Source organism: Chiroxiphia lanceolata, chromosome 5 (genome assembly GCF_009829145.1).
Source record: "Chiroxiphia lanceolata isolate bChiLan1 chromosome 5, bChiLan1.pri, whole genome shotgun sequence".
Taxonomy (NCBI): Eukaryota; Metazoa; Chordata; class Aves; order Passeriformes; family Pipridae; genus Chiroxiphia; species Chiroxiphia lanceolata.
In genome coordinates this window covers 6902622-6918322 of record NC_045641.1, presented here as the reverse complement: position 1 = coordinate 6918322, position 15701 = coordinate 6902622, and the positions used below count along the sequence as shown (strand labels likewise).

Sequence of the window (15701 nt, the reverse complement as noted above, 5' to 3'; positions counted from 1 at the left end):
AATAAATGCCACACCTCCCGGGGAAGGAGGGAAAGCACTGTAAGGGGGAGTTGGGCTCTACATCAAAAGTTCTCAGGGAGCTTAAAACTTCAGCTCCTACGAATTATAATCAATAAATTAGTAGACTTGAAGGTTTATGGAACAGATGTGCTTGTTAATAAATGCTGTATAGGGGAGATACATCACAGTTTGCAGATTTACTTCTTCATTTAGCAAACTTGAACTTGGCAAATACCAGTCACTTGCATTTGTTTTTTTCTTTTCAGCTTAACCTTGTTAGGATGTGACTGTTGGTATCAGATTTTGCCAGTGATGCCGCTGATCTCTGTTCTTGTTGCTGTGAGGCAGGATCCTTGCTTTCTAAGAAAATACCTCAGGTTGTTTTTAGTAATTCCTGAAAACTTCTTCTCTGAGAAAGATGAATTGCATTTTATCACAGCTATTCCTGTTTAGAAGTCAGTGTCTCGGTTTAGGCCTCTTATTAGTTTTGGAGTGTGGTGGGATGTGAGTCAGAGTGGAAAAATTAGTTCTAAAATTAGACATGCATTGTTAAGAATTTTATTAAATGAGTTGCATCAGTGTCTTTTTACATTACCATTTTAATGGGCAATTCTCTGTATTCTCAGTATCATTAGTTGACTGAAAAAGGGCTGGAGAGGCAAGAAACTTTTCAGCATTTTTCTGTCTGCGGACATGCCAAAAGGTAAACCGGCGTGTTTGTAGGTGGACCAGTCTGCTTAAATACGGCCTCTTTGTTCTTCTGTTACCTGTACTAACAGAACACCAGGATTGTGTTTTCCCCCAAGGAGAACAGGTGTATTATGGACTTTCAGCTTCTTACATCAGGACTGAAGCAGAGCCAGTATTTGAAAAACATCTTATTTTGGAGATTAATATCTTAATGGCTAAAATTGTGACCCCTCACTGAGCTGAGTACAAGTAGATGTGTCTGCTGAGCGTGTTGCAGGATCAAGGCCCAGGCTGCCTTTTGGAAGCTGGCCTCTGTGCTCTGGGAACTATTCTTTCTTTTGTAACCTCTGTGTTAAATGAGGTTGGTAAGTGTGTTAGATTCTTTTTTTAATGAAAACCTTATGCAGCATATCTGGAAAAAAAATTTAATTCTCTGATTCTGGCATAGTTACAGTTCTTAATGTCAGAAGGTCATTCCTTTGTAGTCTTAGGGAAATGAGTTGTGTGAGATGTGCACACCTGTCTTAACAGGTGAACAACGGCATCTAGTGCTTTCTCTTTCTTTTTTGCTCCACGTGGAAAACCTGTTGTCTCGCAGGTCCTAAGAATTTCTAATGGTCCCAATTTTTTTTTTTATTTTATTTTTTAATAAGACTGATCAGCAGAGAAACTGATCCCGTTGCTGTGGGGTGGGAAAGGCCGGCAGTCTGTGGGAGAGAACCATGTCTGTCCGGGAGTCGTTTAACCCAGAAAGTTACGAACTGGACAAGAGCTTCCGCCTGACCCGATTCACTGAACTGAAAGGCACAGGCTGCAAAGTGCCGCAGGATGTCTTACAGAAACTGCTCGAATCTCTACAAGAAAACCATTTTCAGGAAGATGAACAGTTCTTGGGGGCAGTTATGCCCAGGTTGGGTAAGTAGCTGCTGTTCCTGACGTGTGCGGTCCTTCTGTTTAGTGTGCCTAGTGACACGGTCTCATTTGTGGTTTGTTTAATCAGTTCGAAAACTGTATGTTGTGTAATGCATGCACAGCATCCAGAAAGCTGAAGGATGAATCTCATGCTGTCACTTGTTGGCATCTGGGATACAGGAATATTATTTTACTTATTTAACATCCTGCAGTGCACTCAACTACAAAGGAAATACACTCAGGAGTGGCCATCGTGATAGGCACGTGCTTAGGTGTTAATCTGCTCCTCCCTTTCCCCAGCAGATGCTGTGCAAACTAAAGTCCTTTCAGTTAATTTCTGGGATTTTACATTGATACATTTGGAAATTTATGCAATGAATGCAATGAATTTTATGCAATTAGATGACTTGCAGGTGAAGTTCCCCTCTTCCTCCCCTCTCCTCTGTTCCTGGGTCACAAAAAGTGAACAAGAGAAAAAATTCCTTGCTTCAGCTGACTGGGAGCAAATTGTTTCACAGTTGTCATTATTCCTTTCAGTCCTTTCGTTGTTCCCCACTCTAACTCTTTTGCTCACCTGTAGAAGCTGCCTGGGAAAGGCTGCCTTTCCAAGACCTCTGTGTTCTTGCCAGCTTCACTTTCTCTTTGATATTTGCACAATGATGCAAGCAATAAGGGAAAACAACCTGCACAAGCCACCTACATGGGGAACAGGGCAAACGTAGGTATTTTGATACCAGCTACTGTACCTAATATTGATATAGATAAATTAATGTCGATAATGTGTTTAATGACACTTTTAATTCTGTCTGTCTGTTTACTCAGCCCTGCATATTCAATCTCTATTTTGCAGTGCAGAATGAATTTTTTTTTTTTCCTTCAACTTAGGAATATCAATGGAGCATTTATTCTGAGGTTATTTAATTATCAATTTAGTGTCCAATAACCTTATTTAAAATTATTTTAACATTGCTGTCTGTCTATTAGCAGGCTGACAAGTCTCAGACAATTATTCTGTTAGAGATTGAATTCAGTGAGAGATTAGTAAGGGACCCATGTTCTTGCTTAAACAATGGGGATCTTTGTAAGAAATATCTAAGCAGCAATTGTGTGTGAAGCTGGGGTGGCACTATAATTTAATAGTCCCTGCTGAAGGACACTTCCAGCTTCTTTTATCCCCAAATTACTGTTTATACGTATTTTTCTAAATTAAATAAATTGTTCACAGCAGCGTTTCAATTTGGCAGTTTTCTAAAATCAGTAATAGTTTGATTTGGATTTTTTTTTCTCTTACAAACTTACAAGCTCTAAACAGTAATGGAACTGCTAATACGTTTTTCTTCTCCAGCTATATGAAAAGGTAAAAAAGTAGATTTATGCCATCAATATGTGAGTGTGATACTATGTAACAGAAAATCTGTTAGTGATAGAAGGTGGAGAGCTCAGGTCTCTTAAAAATATGCTCTTGTGGTGAGTATCCCTTTCACAAATGTGTCTTTGGATAAGTTTGGTGTGATTTGCCTTTGATACCTTGTGTTTAAAAGGTTTAGACAGATAACTTTACCACCTGTGCACATGCACCATGCTTTTGAGATGCAGTCAGGAGGGAAGTTGCCAATAGCAGGCTCAAGATCGCTCCTTTTTATTTCTGCAAGTGATGTTACCCAGAGCAATCTTAAATGTGGCTGTAAGTAAAAAACTGTTTAGTCAGACCTGTCTTGGTGGAACATCAGTGTAGCCTCAGAAAGACCATCATAGCTCCTTGGGCTGTCTGTCAAGCAGCACTTCTGCTGCAGTTGTGGAAAAATGCACAAGTGAAGTCAGTCTTGCAGCATTACGGCATGAACAGGTGAACTGAGGGCAAAACAGCTCCTGTACATGGGCCACTTCTCTGTAACTGTGTATGTGCCCTTCCCTGGAGACACTGGACATCACACAGAGTGGCTTGGGAGCTTCTGTGGAGGATAAGCAGCTCTAAGTTACTGCTCATGAGCTTCAGTCAGTATGTGTTCTCTTCCAAGGCAAGATCTCCTGCCTCTGTAGGCAGGAGAAGCAAGAACCTCTCCACCTATATACTGACTGCCTGACACACCTTCCCTGTCTCCTTAATAAGACCTCAAGTGACAGCGGATAGTGTGTTTGCATAGGAAAGGCTCCTAAGTGACATCTGCTTCCTAAAAACAGGCTGTTTTGAAGACTCTTGCCCTGTGAGGTATGCAGAGTAATTCCAGGTGGCTTGCTGCCATCTCAGGTCAGAGATAAACTACCTGCCATTGCTGCAAGGATACCCACAGGGAGTGTGGCTCAGCCAGCATGTTGTGATCTGTCACCTGCCCCTTTACTGTGGGTTTTTCCATCACAGCAAACGCTGGGAGGTTTTTAATATCGCTTGCTCTGTTTGAAATACCCATTGTCAGGGCAAAGGGTGTGCTCAGAGTTGTGGTTTTCTCAGAGAAGTTCTGTGTCTATCAGGTCGTCTGCCACTTTCGAGCCTCACGGGCGTAAGGCGAGGTTAACACAGTTGCAAGAGCTCCAAGTGTTTGAATCATCTCTCACCAAGGGCTGTGACTTGTGGCAGTGTTCTTCTTCCTCCTGAAGTGAGGGAATAACGTCCTTTATGAGAGGCTGTGTCCTTTTAAAGCTGTCGCTGTGTTTTTATTGAGATCAGAGTGACAGGAAAACCTATTTACTTTTGACGATATCAATGCACGTTGTTCCTCTTAACTTTAAATGTTTAAATGTATTTACATACAAGCACAGATGTTCTTGATGTGCTGTTATTCTGCTGCAAGAGAATAAAGAACATTGTAGTTTACTTCCATTGTAGTTCTTGCCTTCAGCTATTTATGCTTATGTTCAGTGCCAGCCAGGAACTTGGTTTTTCCTCTTGTTTGCTTGGTTGCTTGGTTTTTCCTCTTATTTGTGCTGTGTGCTTTCTCTAAGGAAGGAATTTGCCATGTCTGTTTAGACAGTGTTGCAAATTGTATTTCACAGACATGTTTTATAAGTTGTCTTGTTAAGAGCAACAGATAATTAAAGGCACAGTTACTCGCCTCACTCGTGGATTTCTGTCTTTGCAGGAATTGGGATGGACACTTGTGTTATTCCATTAAGACACGGAGGTTTGTCATTGGTCCAGACGACAGATTATATTTATCCTATTGTGGATGACCCTTATATGATGGTAAGTTGGCTAAACTTAACTCTTGGCTCTGTCGCTGATTTTGGCTTCTCACCAATCCACTGGCAGTTCTGACTGTTTCTTCTAGATGTGCAGTGCTAATTGTGTGATTAATTGCCTTCAGAGGCTTTCCTAAATAGGCTTGAAGAGAGAAAGGTGTCATTTCATCCTGTAGTCTTCCATGTTGGCCGGGAATTCTGCAGTGCTGCTTTCTATAGGTGAAAGCTGGGAGAACTGCCACCTTCAATTCAAATTTCCCTTCATCTCTTGTTCTGTGGGATTTGGCTTGTAAAGCCCAAAAGGGGGAAGAAGAGATGCCTGTGAAGCAACAGAGAGTAAATTCCACTTATGAGCAGAACCACATTGTAATTGGCCTTTTTTAAGATACTGAAATAACCAGGTAACATGTTAGAACTGGAAAAACCTAAATATCTGTAGCTGCCAATAGCACCTGGCAACTTCAGAGTGCCTTTGAACACCAGCTTCCTGTTGTACTACCCCCACTTGAACATGGGTACATTGAAATGACTTGTTGGAAGTTGGGTGCACTTTGGCTTCAGTTGCTTCTGTGTCCCTATTTCATGCAGTCTGTCCCAGTAGAGATTGCTGTGTGGAGATATGTGTGGCAGTGATCAGTATTGACTTGAAGAGAAGATCACGGAGAAACAAATTAATTAAAAAAAAAAAAAAAGACTTAATAAAGCTGTAAGGAAATGTTAAATGAAAGTTAAGAAGTGCTAGAATTCATGGCTCCTGTGATTTGGATGTGACTCCTTTGCATGTTTTTACTGCTGTTGGGGTGCCTGCATGCTTTATTTGCTGCTGTGGGTTTGTTGTTTGCTCTGTGAGACCTGTCTGGTAGGTTTTGGACACACAGTTTGAGATTGGGACCAACTTTTTTCTTTTTTTAGCATGCTTGACCAGGTGGTGTGCACATATGCAAGCGTAGCTCCTTTGATTTCTGTTCCAGAAGAGCTCTTTGCAAACTGAGCAGCCAAAATCTCAGGCTGGCCTCTGGAGTATGGAGCTGTTGAGCTCTCCTGAGAAATTTGATTCAAGTGGGTTGCCTTAATATCATGTGGCAACTCGTCAGGGACCAGAGGGGGGAAAAAAAATGTTTGGAGATCTGTGTTCAAGTTCATCATCTGAGAAGCTTTTTTTTCTCACCTTGTAACAAAAACTCACGAGGGACAGTGGTAGAGGCTGTGGTGAAGGGGGAGTTTTGCTTTGCTTGGAGATACAAAGGGTTTGAGGTGCCGCAGGAGTAGATAGATGAGCCTGTGCCCAGATAAGGTTTAGGCCTGTGTGGTTGGAGTGAAATGTAAATTTGGCCTTAGGCCAGCTTCAGTGTTAGCATCATAGTCACAGTCTATGCTGTGATCCACATGCACCAGCAGCTGTAACTTTGGTGCTGTCTAACTCTCAAGTCCTTCACTTTTCATTCTTGAAGGCATTCATTTTAATCTGGTGACTGGCCACTTCCTAATCTGTTTACAGATGTGTATTTCTTCCTAAAAGCTGACTGAGAACAGGGATTCTGTCACAAGCCTGCTTGCTGGTACTGGCAGTGATGATCCAGCAGGATTAATGCTGCTGGACCCTCTACTCAGACCTCTCTCTCCTGGGGGCTAGAGTACCTCAAGGGGCAGTAAATATGTTTTCTTGTGTGGACCAACACTGGTTAGAGGACAGTCAAATACAACCAACCACAGGGTTTATGGATGGTTGTTACAAGCAGAGGAATGGTGAGATGTGGGAAGTTTGAGTTTGTGTCCAGGCTGTATAAAGGAGTGTGCTGTGGACTCCTCTGTTCAAGACAGGCTGCTGCTGCTCTGCTTCTCCAACTGCTTCTTTCCCTCATTTAAGTCTGGATGTCCCCTGACCCATGCCTGTTACTACTCTGTGACCATTATCACTCATGTGCAGTCCACACTTTCCTTGCCCTTCCTCTCAGTCTCCTTACCAGGTCAGTTCTAGTCTGGTTTTGAGCAGGTATTCCCTGTTTTAGAGCCTCTTCCTTTCTCTGTGCACAGGGTCTACCTGCAACTCCTTTTCTGATCTCTCTTCCTAGTTGAAGAAGAGGGAGAAAAGAGGGAAATCCAGAAGTGCAGATGAACTCTAAGCTGGGTGCTGTGACAGAAGGGATTAGTAAACAGCTGAGGGAAGCAAAACTGTGTGTGGACTCAGCTGAACTTCAGATTTCTGCTTCAGAAAACAGATTTCTCTCGCTCTGTCACTGCCTATTTTAAAACTAACTTCTGCAGTTATATGCAAAATCATTCTTCCTTCTTTTTCCCCTTTCTCCTTCTATTTGTCTTTGAAAACACTCAGTCCATGTGCAGAATAGGATGTACACCTGTAAAATCCATATCCAGGAGAGGATTTATTCAGCTTAAATGGTTTATTAGAAAAGTTACAAGCAATTGAAAATAGGTTTCTTAATAAGTATCAATCCACTGGGAATAGGATTGGTTCTGGCTTCTGTTGTGGCACTGTGGAGACACCTGTTTGAATACAGGAGCAGGGAACTGTGTAGTTTGAGAGAGGATGCCCTTCCCCTTCCATTCCAGGAACCTTTTTGTTGCTCTTTTAAGAAGAACCTTCGCTTAGGACTGGAGATGGGTGTCTGATTCTTCATCCTTTGCCCTTGAAAATAGTTCTTAGTAGTGCACATAGTCCCCCTGAAACACAAATACCTGAGCAAGCAGGCAGGTAGCCTGCAGGACTGACCCCTGTTTGTGAGTCCTGTTGTGTTTGTCAGTGTTCACAAGCTGTGTATTGTTCTCTCTGCTGCTTCAGACTTGAGACTTGTACTGAATTTGTTTCCATAGTGGTTTTGGCAGTTGGCAAAAGGGTTGTTAGACTGACCTCTGACTATCAGAGCTGTTGTCGTTGTTGTTTTAAAAACTTATCTCTTGGTTCCTAACAGGGCATAAACCAGCAGCTTGCTTGGTAAATACTGAAGATTACACAGAATGGTTTTAGTTCCCTTCCAGAGAAGGGGAATGGTAGGCATCTAGAAATTTAACAGCCAATATCCATCAAACCATGCAATACCCAGCTCACTCTTTTCTTAATAGTTTAAGATTTAAATGACTAATCCATATTCCAGTTCCAAATGTAAGAGATTCCCCTGGTGCTACTGGAAGCTCTTGAACATATGAAAAACTGGATTATATTTAATTGTGATTTGGACATGTTATTTTATGTCATCATCAAGTGAGGTAACTGCCTGGAAATAGTACTTTCTTGTGAATTGTGCAAATTTTGTCAAATAAGCATACTGTTGTTTTTTATCATGGTGGTGTTGCCTGTGAACCCGATTTAAAATCATAAAAACAGTTATTGGTTACCATTCTGCAGCTGTAAACCTAAAACAATTTTCATAGAATGCATGGAGTTTTCCAGGGTAACACAACAGGATTTGTCCTGTGTTTTGAAATATCTTGCTGTCCCCTGGGGCACATCCTGTGTCAGGAAGTTCTGCATCTTCATCAGGAAACTGGATGTCTCATCTGTGCTGGGTCCATACCCCAGAAACTCTGACTCAGAACCATTAATTTAGTAAAATTAGAGTAGCTAATTTCATGTGACACAAGTGATGGCTTCTCAGTGTTGTCAGCTTCCTGACTTCTTGTCTGTATCCTCCGGGAAGAGAAGTACTCTCCTAAAAATTGAAGAGTATAGACATGGCCTTCAGGGTAGTGCAGAGGACAAACAGCTTTCTCATCAAGGTCCCTGTCTCCTGTGCATTCTGATGCAGAAGAGGTACAGCAATACAGCATTTTGGATTGGCTTCCTAGCATTTGTGAATTCCATGCTATGGTCGTCTTCATCGGGATGTACAGTTTTGTGCTGGAATAAAGTTAACAGGAATGTATCAGATGAAGTAAACTGAGCTTGTTACCAAAGACAGACTGTCAAGCTTAACTTTGGCCTCTCAGACTGGACATCCAGTCTGAACTCTGGGATTCCTACACAGTCAGTGAGAGAGAATGCTGAGAAAGACAGCTGGGATGAATTCTCCCTGTTCCTGTAAAAGGAGCAGATCCTGGACTTCTAGATGGACACGTAGCATGAAATGGATCGTCCTACATCTGTGGCTGGGTTTCTTAATGCTGGAGCCTGTGGAATAAGCAGCTGTGTCAGAGTGCAAACCCATACTGGAAGCTTTGTTCCTGGCAGGTGTTTAAACATTCACCTACAGTCCTGCAGATTTTTTTTTTTTTTGTCTTTCTTTCTCTTTCAGGGCCGGATAGCGTGTGCCAACGTCCTAAGTGACCTTTATGCCATGGGGGTCACAGAATGTGACAACATGTTGATGCTCCTTGGAATCAGCAATAAAATGACAGATAGGGTGAGATTTTTGATACTTTCTTTTGTTGGAAGACCTGAACAGCTAAGTGTGCTTAGAACGGATTTACCTTTAGTGTATTTTCTCCCCAAAGTCTGAACCCTTTTAAAGAAGAGATGGTTTTGTTGAATAGCTCAGTTCATAGTGTGGCTCTTGCCTCATGAACATTCTGAGGTCAGGTGCTAAAAGTTCAGTTTCCTGTGGCATTGTAATCTGCTGCCTTCATCCCCACCAAAATGGGGTCCCTCCTTCTGTCACTTCAGGACAATACTGCTCCAAGGCCAGCATTTGATTGCCAATTCATAGATAATCCTTGGTTAGTTTTGCTTTATTTTTATTTTTTTATGGGGGTTTTTTTGGTTTTTTTTTGTTTGTTTGCTTGTTGGTTGGGGTTTTGGGGGGGTTTTGTTGTTTTGTTTTTTTTTTTTTTTTGTGGAAGTGACCAGCATGTATGTTTGTTTTGCTGTAGCAAAAAAAAGGATGTTTATTCTTAGAAGGATGTAAGTTGAAACTTTGCTGGTTAGTGGAGGCCAAATGCATCTTGATTTAACTTGGCCTTTTTGCACCGGGCTGCTATGGCTGTGCCTGATAAGAGCAGATGGATACTTTGTCCTGAGTTCCCAGAAGTCTGGTTACTTTTACATAACCTTTTGAAGAATGTTTCCTCAGTGTTAAGTGTCTTTCCACCTCTTTCACGTGGAGCTGTAAAACCATAACTCTATGGGATAACATGAAGGTTTCAGGAGGCCAGACTCTTCCTAAGGCTGGCTTGTCTGTCTTGAACTGTTTGCCATGAGGGCATTTGGCTTGAGTGATTAAAGCCCTGCACAAGTCTTGAAATGAGGAGCACTGCTGTGTATGGAACTCTGACTTCTGTTTTGATCTCTAGGAAAGAGACAAAGTGATGCCTCTAATTATCCAGGGTTTCAAAGATGCAGCAGAAGAGGCAGGAACATCTGTTACTGGTGGGCAAACAGTGTTAAATCCCTGGATTGTTCTAGGAGGAGTGGCCACGACAGTCTGTCAGCCTAATGAATTTATAATGTAAGTTAATCACTAAACAACCAAAGGCAGTGGTCTGAAGGGGTACAGTAAAAACCCTGTAAGCACCATGTTGTGATGTTGTGGTGTGTCTCTGATGAATAAAGCAGTGCCTTCTCCTCCTTGCATTTGTCCTCAGCACTCAACAGGTGCCACAATGCTTTTGTACCTATTTGCTTTTTTTTAGACAGGATGTCCTCTTACTTCTCCCCAACCCCCAGTACCTTTTGATCCTATTCTTCTTTTGACAGGAGACTTAAGCTTCTAATTTTCAAAGATATTGGAGACTGTTTTGAACATAAATTTCTGTCACATTTAAACATAAGTTTCTAAGCCATCTCCCAATTATCTTGTTAATGGCTGTAGAAAACTACAGGATTCTTGTATTTGCAGCACTCTGTCTATTTAACAGAAGCTGATCTTCAGTGTCCCTCTGTGGCATGTTATACTATACAAATGAGTTTGTTCATGATCCTAGTGTTGGGTATCTTATGCCCTGAGTAACAAAGGTTAATTTGTCCCCCTATCCTCGTTTATGTCTCCAGTAAATTGACAGAAAAGATGTAATTTGGTGTATGTCTGACTGCAAGCATTGTTCTATTCTGAGAAAGAAGGATTAGCACTTTTAAATAAGTTTGCAGCACTTTGCTCAATAATATTGCATGGCAGTGAATCCCCAAGGGTAATTCTGCAATTAGTCAGTTTTTTAACTGTGCAACAAGATACACGGGTCTGTGAAAATGTAATTATCAGCACTTGTTCCTAATGACGTTTGTGAATCTTGCTATGTAATTAATGTATGAATTCTTTGTTTTCAGGCCAGACAATGCAGTGCCAGGAGATGTGCTTGTATTAACTAAACCCTTGGGAACACAAGTGGCTGTAGCTGTGCACCAGTGGCTAGATATTGTGAGTACACTACAAAAAAAGAAACAGGGAAGAGGGTTGTGAGTTAAAGGTGACCTCCCTTATTCCTTCAAAATGACAAAGTTCAGCTCATGTGGGAGTGATCTATCACCTTTCCTCCTTCCTCCTTGGTGTCTCAGCTTTCCCTGCTTACATGCAAAACTATCAGAATCAAGGCAGTTTAATATTTTGTGCTTAGTGAGCCCTTCTTAATTGCACCTAATTCTTAGTTATTTCTCAGGCATTGCTGTAATAAAATTGTTTACTAACAGAACAACAGACTAGCACCCTGGGTCAAATTATTCCCTACTCCACCTGCCAAAGTAATTGGCAACACTTATTGATAGTAATTAGGCCAAGAGTGCTGTCTGTGCTCTTGGGCTTTCTGCTTGTGTACATGGAAATATATCTACGTTTCACATGTACTGCCCTGTGCATTCAATAAGAATATTTCTAGCAGCATTATGTATGTAGACATACTTCCATCTGTTTCTTCAAGCAAAAATATAACTACTGAACTGAAAAGTGATTGCAAAATTGGCATCTGCTTATGTTGTCTGGCTCCCACTATGTGTCTTCAAAATTATAACTGCTCAGTTTACACTTCGAAAAGATGCATCTTTTCTACTTTTGGGACTACTGAGCCAATAGACTGGCAGAGGAGTGAGCTGGAATCTACTTTGGTTTGGCTGTTGGCCACTGCATTGTCAGATGAATTCTAATTACTCAGCTAGTGTTAGAAAAGTGGGAGAGAACCAGCTTAAACCTTCGCTGGAGTCTGAAGCGTGAGCAACAAGAGAAAAATATTTTTCTCCTTCTGTATAGGATCTGGCCTAGTTCTGACCTCTTCAGAATCCTGTGTTTTTTTCCAAACAGATATAAGGATCAGGGCCTCAGATAATCTTGATATGAAAATGGAGTGAAACAAGACACCAATTTTATAGTATGTTTACTGGCCATAATCTTACTTCTTAACTTATCTGTTATTGTACTGACGAGCAGACTTGAAAATTAAGGATATTCTGAATTTCCACATATTTCAAATACTACTAATTTCCTTGACTGTCAAACAGAAACACTTTCAGTCTGAAAAACAAGGACAGCAAGGAAATAAATCCTCCTATTATGTGTAAACAGAATATAACTTCAGTTGTGTTAGGAAAATTTCTGAGCAGCTGTGCTGCCTTTTCTTTAGATTTGTTTTATGAAAAAGTAGGGAAAGGGAAACTAGAATTACCAATCACAAATCCATCTGTAAATGAAATTTTGGTAGGGAATTGGACTTTGTATGAAAAAGTATGTGGGAGAAGCTATAGTACATCAGGTTTATGCATAAGGAAGAAAGGAAAAGGGGAGTGTAGAGATATGTGGCTGAAATATAAATTTTAAAAAAGCCCAACAACCTAAAAGCTGAGGTATTTAAACAGGGCAGAAGTGAGCAAGTTCCTGATGACAAGTGAAAGGAAGATCCAAGTGAAGGTGAAATTTGTCCTTCTTGCTTGGTTGCTGCCAGCACTGCTGCAGCCAGTCCCAGCTGTGTTTCTGGGAAGAGACTGCAGAGCCTGCAGGGAGCTGGGCTCCATGGGCCCCAAGATCAGGTCAGGGATGTGCCAGGGGTGATGGAGCCATTGGCTGTGGCTCTGGCAGCCAGGCTGGTCCACAGCTGGGAACTGCCATCCCTTTGCTTTTTCTCTTTTAAATGCATGAGAGTGGTTGCTCTGATGTGCCCCTTCAGAGAGGGTTTTCTGGCCTTGCTTTTGTCTACAGACCCTTCAGTTTGGAAATCTAAGCTTGCTTTTAAAACTTGTTTGGGAGTTTTTGTGAACTTTTCTGCCTTTGTGCCCTGTTGACTAACCCTGGTATTTGATTTGCCTCTTTGTAAGCTAGCTACCTGTGTTTGTGGCTCTTACAGCCTCAGCCTTGAGTTCTGCTTCCCTATAGTTCCTGATTTCCATTCCCATCATCTGACTGGTTTCCATCCCATGATCAGCCTCAGAACTTCATTTTTGAAAACTAAAGCAGAGTGATTGCTCAAGTTTTTCAGTCATACCCAGAGTGAGAATAATCACTGTTCTGTCATCTCTGTAACAGTCCCATTTTATTTTTTGATAAGGTCTCTCATTTATGTAAGCAAAAATGTTTTTTTTAATTAATTGGTAGATCCAGTTCAACCTAAGTTCAGAAACTCTGATCCCACTGCCATCATTTCCTTGCTCTTTCCAAATTTATTTATTTCAGCTGACCTGTCTTTCCCCATTTTGCCACTTCTGGATTCTCTCTTACACCCCTTGAAGTCAGTGTCCATTTGTTAAGACAAGATCCTCCACCAGTGCAGCATCATGTATTGATTCTTAGTACTTTTTGCACCTTTGGTTTAGTAAGAGGTTTGTTCTATGCATTTACTCTATGGAGTGGCAGTGTAGACATTGTGGCTTCAGAAAATCCTATGTTTGTTTACTTTCAGTTCTCTGTAATTTTTTTTCATTGAAAAAAAGTTAAATTAGTTTGTAATGTTGCTCTTAACAGTTAAATAGTTGCTTTGTTTCATTCTGGATCTGGAATCCCTTCAGCTTGGAATGAAGCAATTGGTCTTTATAAAGGTACCACTTGCTAAATTGTTCTGAAACCTTTCTGGGATGAAAAGCATTACTTGGAATGTGATGAAGAAATGAGTCCATACAAGACACTGGAGAATGGGTGGAAGGGGATGCTGGTATTAAACTGTAAAGCAGAGTAATGAAACTGCCTTAGTCCTAAACCAGAGTGATTATATCCTACTTTAGCATACATTCCTCTGACTTGGACTGGTGGATATCAGTGCTGTTTCCTGATCAAAGTGTCCAGGTGTGAAATCAAGAATTCTTTCTCTTAAAAAAAGAAGAAACCAGAGATTACAAATCTCAACTTCCAGCAACCAAGTTCTGTTTATTCGCCTGAGAGGATTCAATCCAGAGAGTTGCCTTGAAGGAGTTTTTGCCCTGGGGTAGTTTATTCCACTCCACTCAGCTGCTGACAGCAGGATTTGAGGTGCCTAATAGATCTTGGGTACAGCAGAGTAAGGCACACACCTCTGACTGTTGACCCTTTTGCCCCACTTTAACTGAGTTTTTTTAAAAAGTACATTTTTTATTAGGGATTTTTTAAAAAAAAAAGTGGTAAGTGTATGCTTTAAAATATAAAGCTGAAAATCTAAAAGAATCATCTTTATTTCATCCAATAGCCTGAAAAGTGGAATAAAATCAAGCTTGTGGTAACGCAAGAGGATGTAGAACTTGCATACCAGGAGGCAATGATGAACATGGCACGGCTGAACAGAACAGGTAAGAAGGGGAAGGGGGTTGTGGATTTTTCCGGTTCCGTACCAAATTTCATTTCATTTCGGGGGGGGGCCGGGCTGGGGGCTGGGGCTGGCTCTCACGCAGGGTCGGAGGGCACGGTACGTTGCCGGAAAGGTACAGGGGTTGGGAGGGGCCGGGCTGGGGGCTGGGGCTGGCTCTCACGCAGGGTCGGAGGGCACGGTACGTTGCCGGAAAGGTACAGGGGTTGGGGGGGGCCGGGCTGGGGGCTGGGGCTGGCTCTCACGCAGGGTCGGAGGGCACGGTACGTTGCCGGAAAGGTACAGGGGCTGGGGGGGGGCCGGGCTGGGGGCTGGGGCTGGCTCTCACGCAGGGTCGGAGGGCACGGTACGTTGCCGGAAAGGTACAGGGGTTGGGGGGGGCCGGGCTGGGGGCTGGGGCTGGCTCTCACGCAGGGTCGGAGGGCACGGTACGTGCCGCGCGCGCGGTTTAGTCTCAAGGTGCAGTCTCAGCAGGAGAGGGGAGAGAGAAAGTGGGGGAGCCTTGCCAGCAGTTGCTACACACCTATGGAGGAGGATAGAGCAGCTTCGGAGCACACAGAGGTTTGCCGTTTCAGGTCTGGGGGGAAGGGGGACGGGGGGTTCTGGGGAAGGGAGTGGGGAAGAGAGGGGAGGGGTATCGAGCAGGCCATGGGGGGCTTCTAATTGACGGGGGGGGAAGCAGGGCACTCCTGTATGAAATGTAACAGATGTGCAGTGCACCTGCAAATACCTGGTAACACAGTGGAGGAAGGACATGGTCAGGGAGAATAGTGGGGTTCCTTCAGAGTGATGGGGGTCCCAGCAAAGCTGGGGACTTGAAAAGCACCTCAGCCTTGGATGGGTTCAAGGACCAGAACACTTGGTCAGTTTGTTTTTCTGTTTGTTTTTGGCTCATCTGCTGCTACTGCCCAGGTTCAGCATGTTCCAGATAAGTTTGCTCTGCTCTGTTACGTCCTGTAAAGGGTGGGCAGGACAAAGGGCTGTTCCTGGGTATCTCCTTATGACTGTATATAAATAGGTGATAGTAAAGCAGAAAATCAAAGACCTGCCCAAACCATTCTAACAGGAACGTAGCCTGTATGTCCCTGTGTGGTTTTGGGCTATGCTGGCGATGGTACATGCCTTCGGTAGGGCCGCCCATGCCAGACAGGTCAAAACAGCAGGGCCAGATACAATAAATCTATGGGCAGGATGAGCTCGTTAGCCTCCTGGCAGTCATCCTAGGAGAAGGACAACTCTAATCTCAAACCCGGGCAGATGGAGCTCGCTTAGCCCTGTAAGGC

At 42.7% G+C, this 15701-nt stretch overlaps 1 protein-coding gene across 2 annotated transcripts in view; it reads left to right on the top strand.

The window, feature by feature from the left end:
* SEPHS1 (selenophosphate synthetase 1) overlaps positions 1-15701 on the top strand; it is a 31199-nt gene that overhangs the window by 1902 nt on the left and 13596 nt on the right. For both annotated transcript variants that reach the window (XM_032687254.1, XM_032687255.1), the window contains exons 2-7: positions 1344-1605; positions 4680-4783; positions 9030-9137; positions 10024-10178; positions 10994-11084; positions 14302-14401. In XM_032687254.1, coding sequence (XP_032543145.1) covers positions 1413-1605; positions 4680-4783; positions 9030-9137; positions 10024-10178; positions 10994-11084; positions 14302-14401 — 751 coding nt within the window. In that variant the 5' untranslated portion in view covers positions 1344-1412. The remainder of the gene's footprint in view (positions 1-1343; positions 1606-4679; positions 4784-9029; positions 9138-10023; positions 10179-10993; positions 11085-14301; positions 14402-15701) is intronic.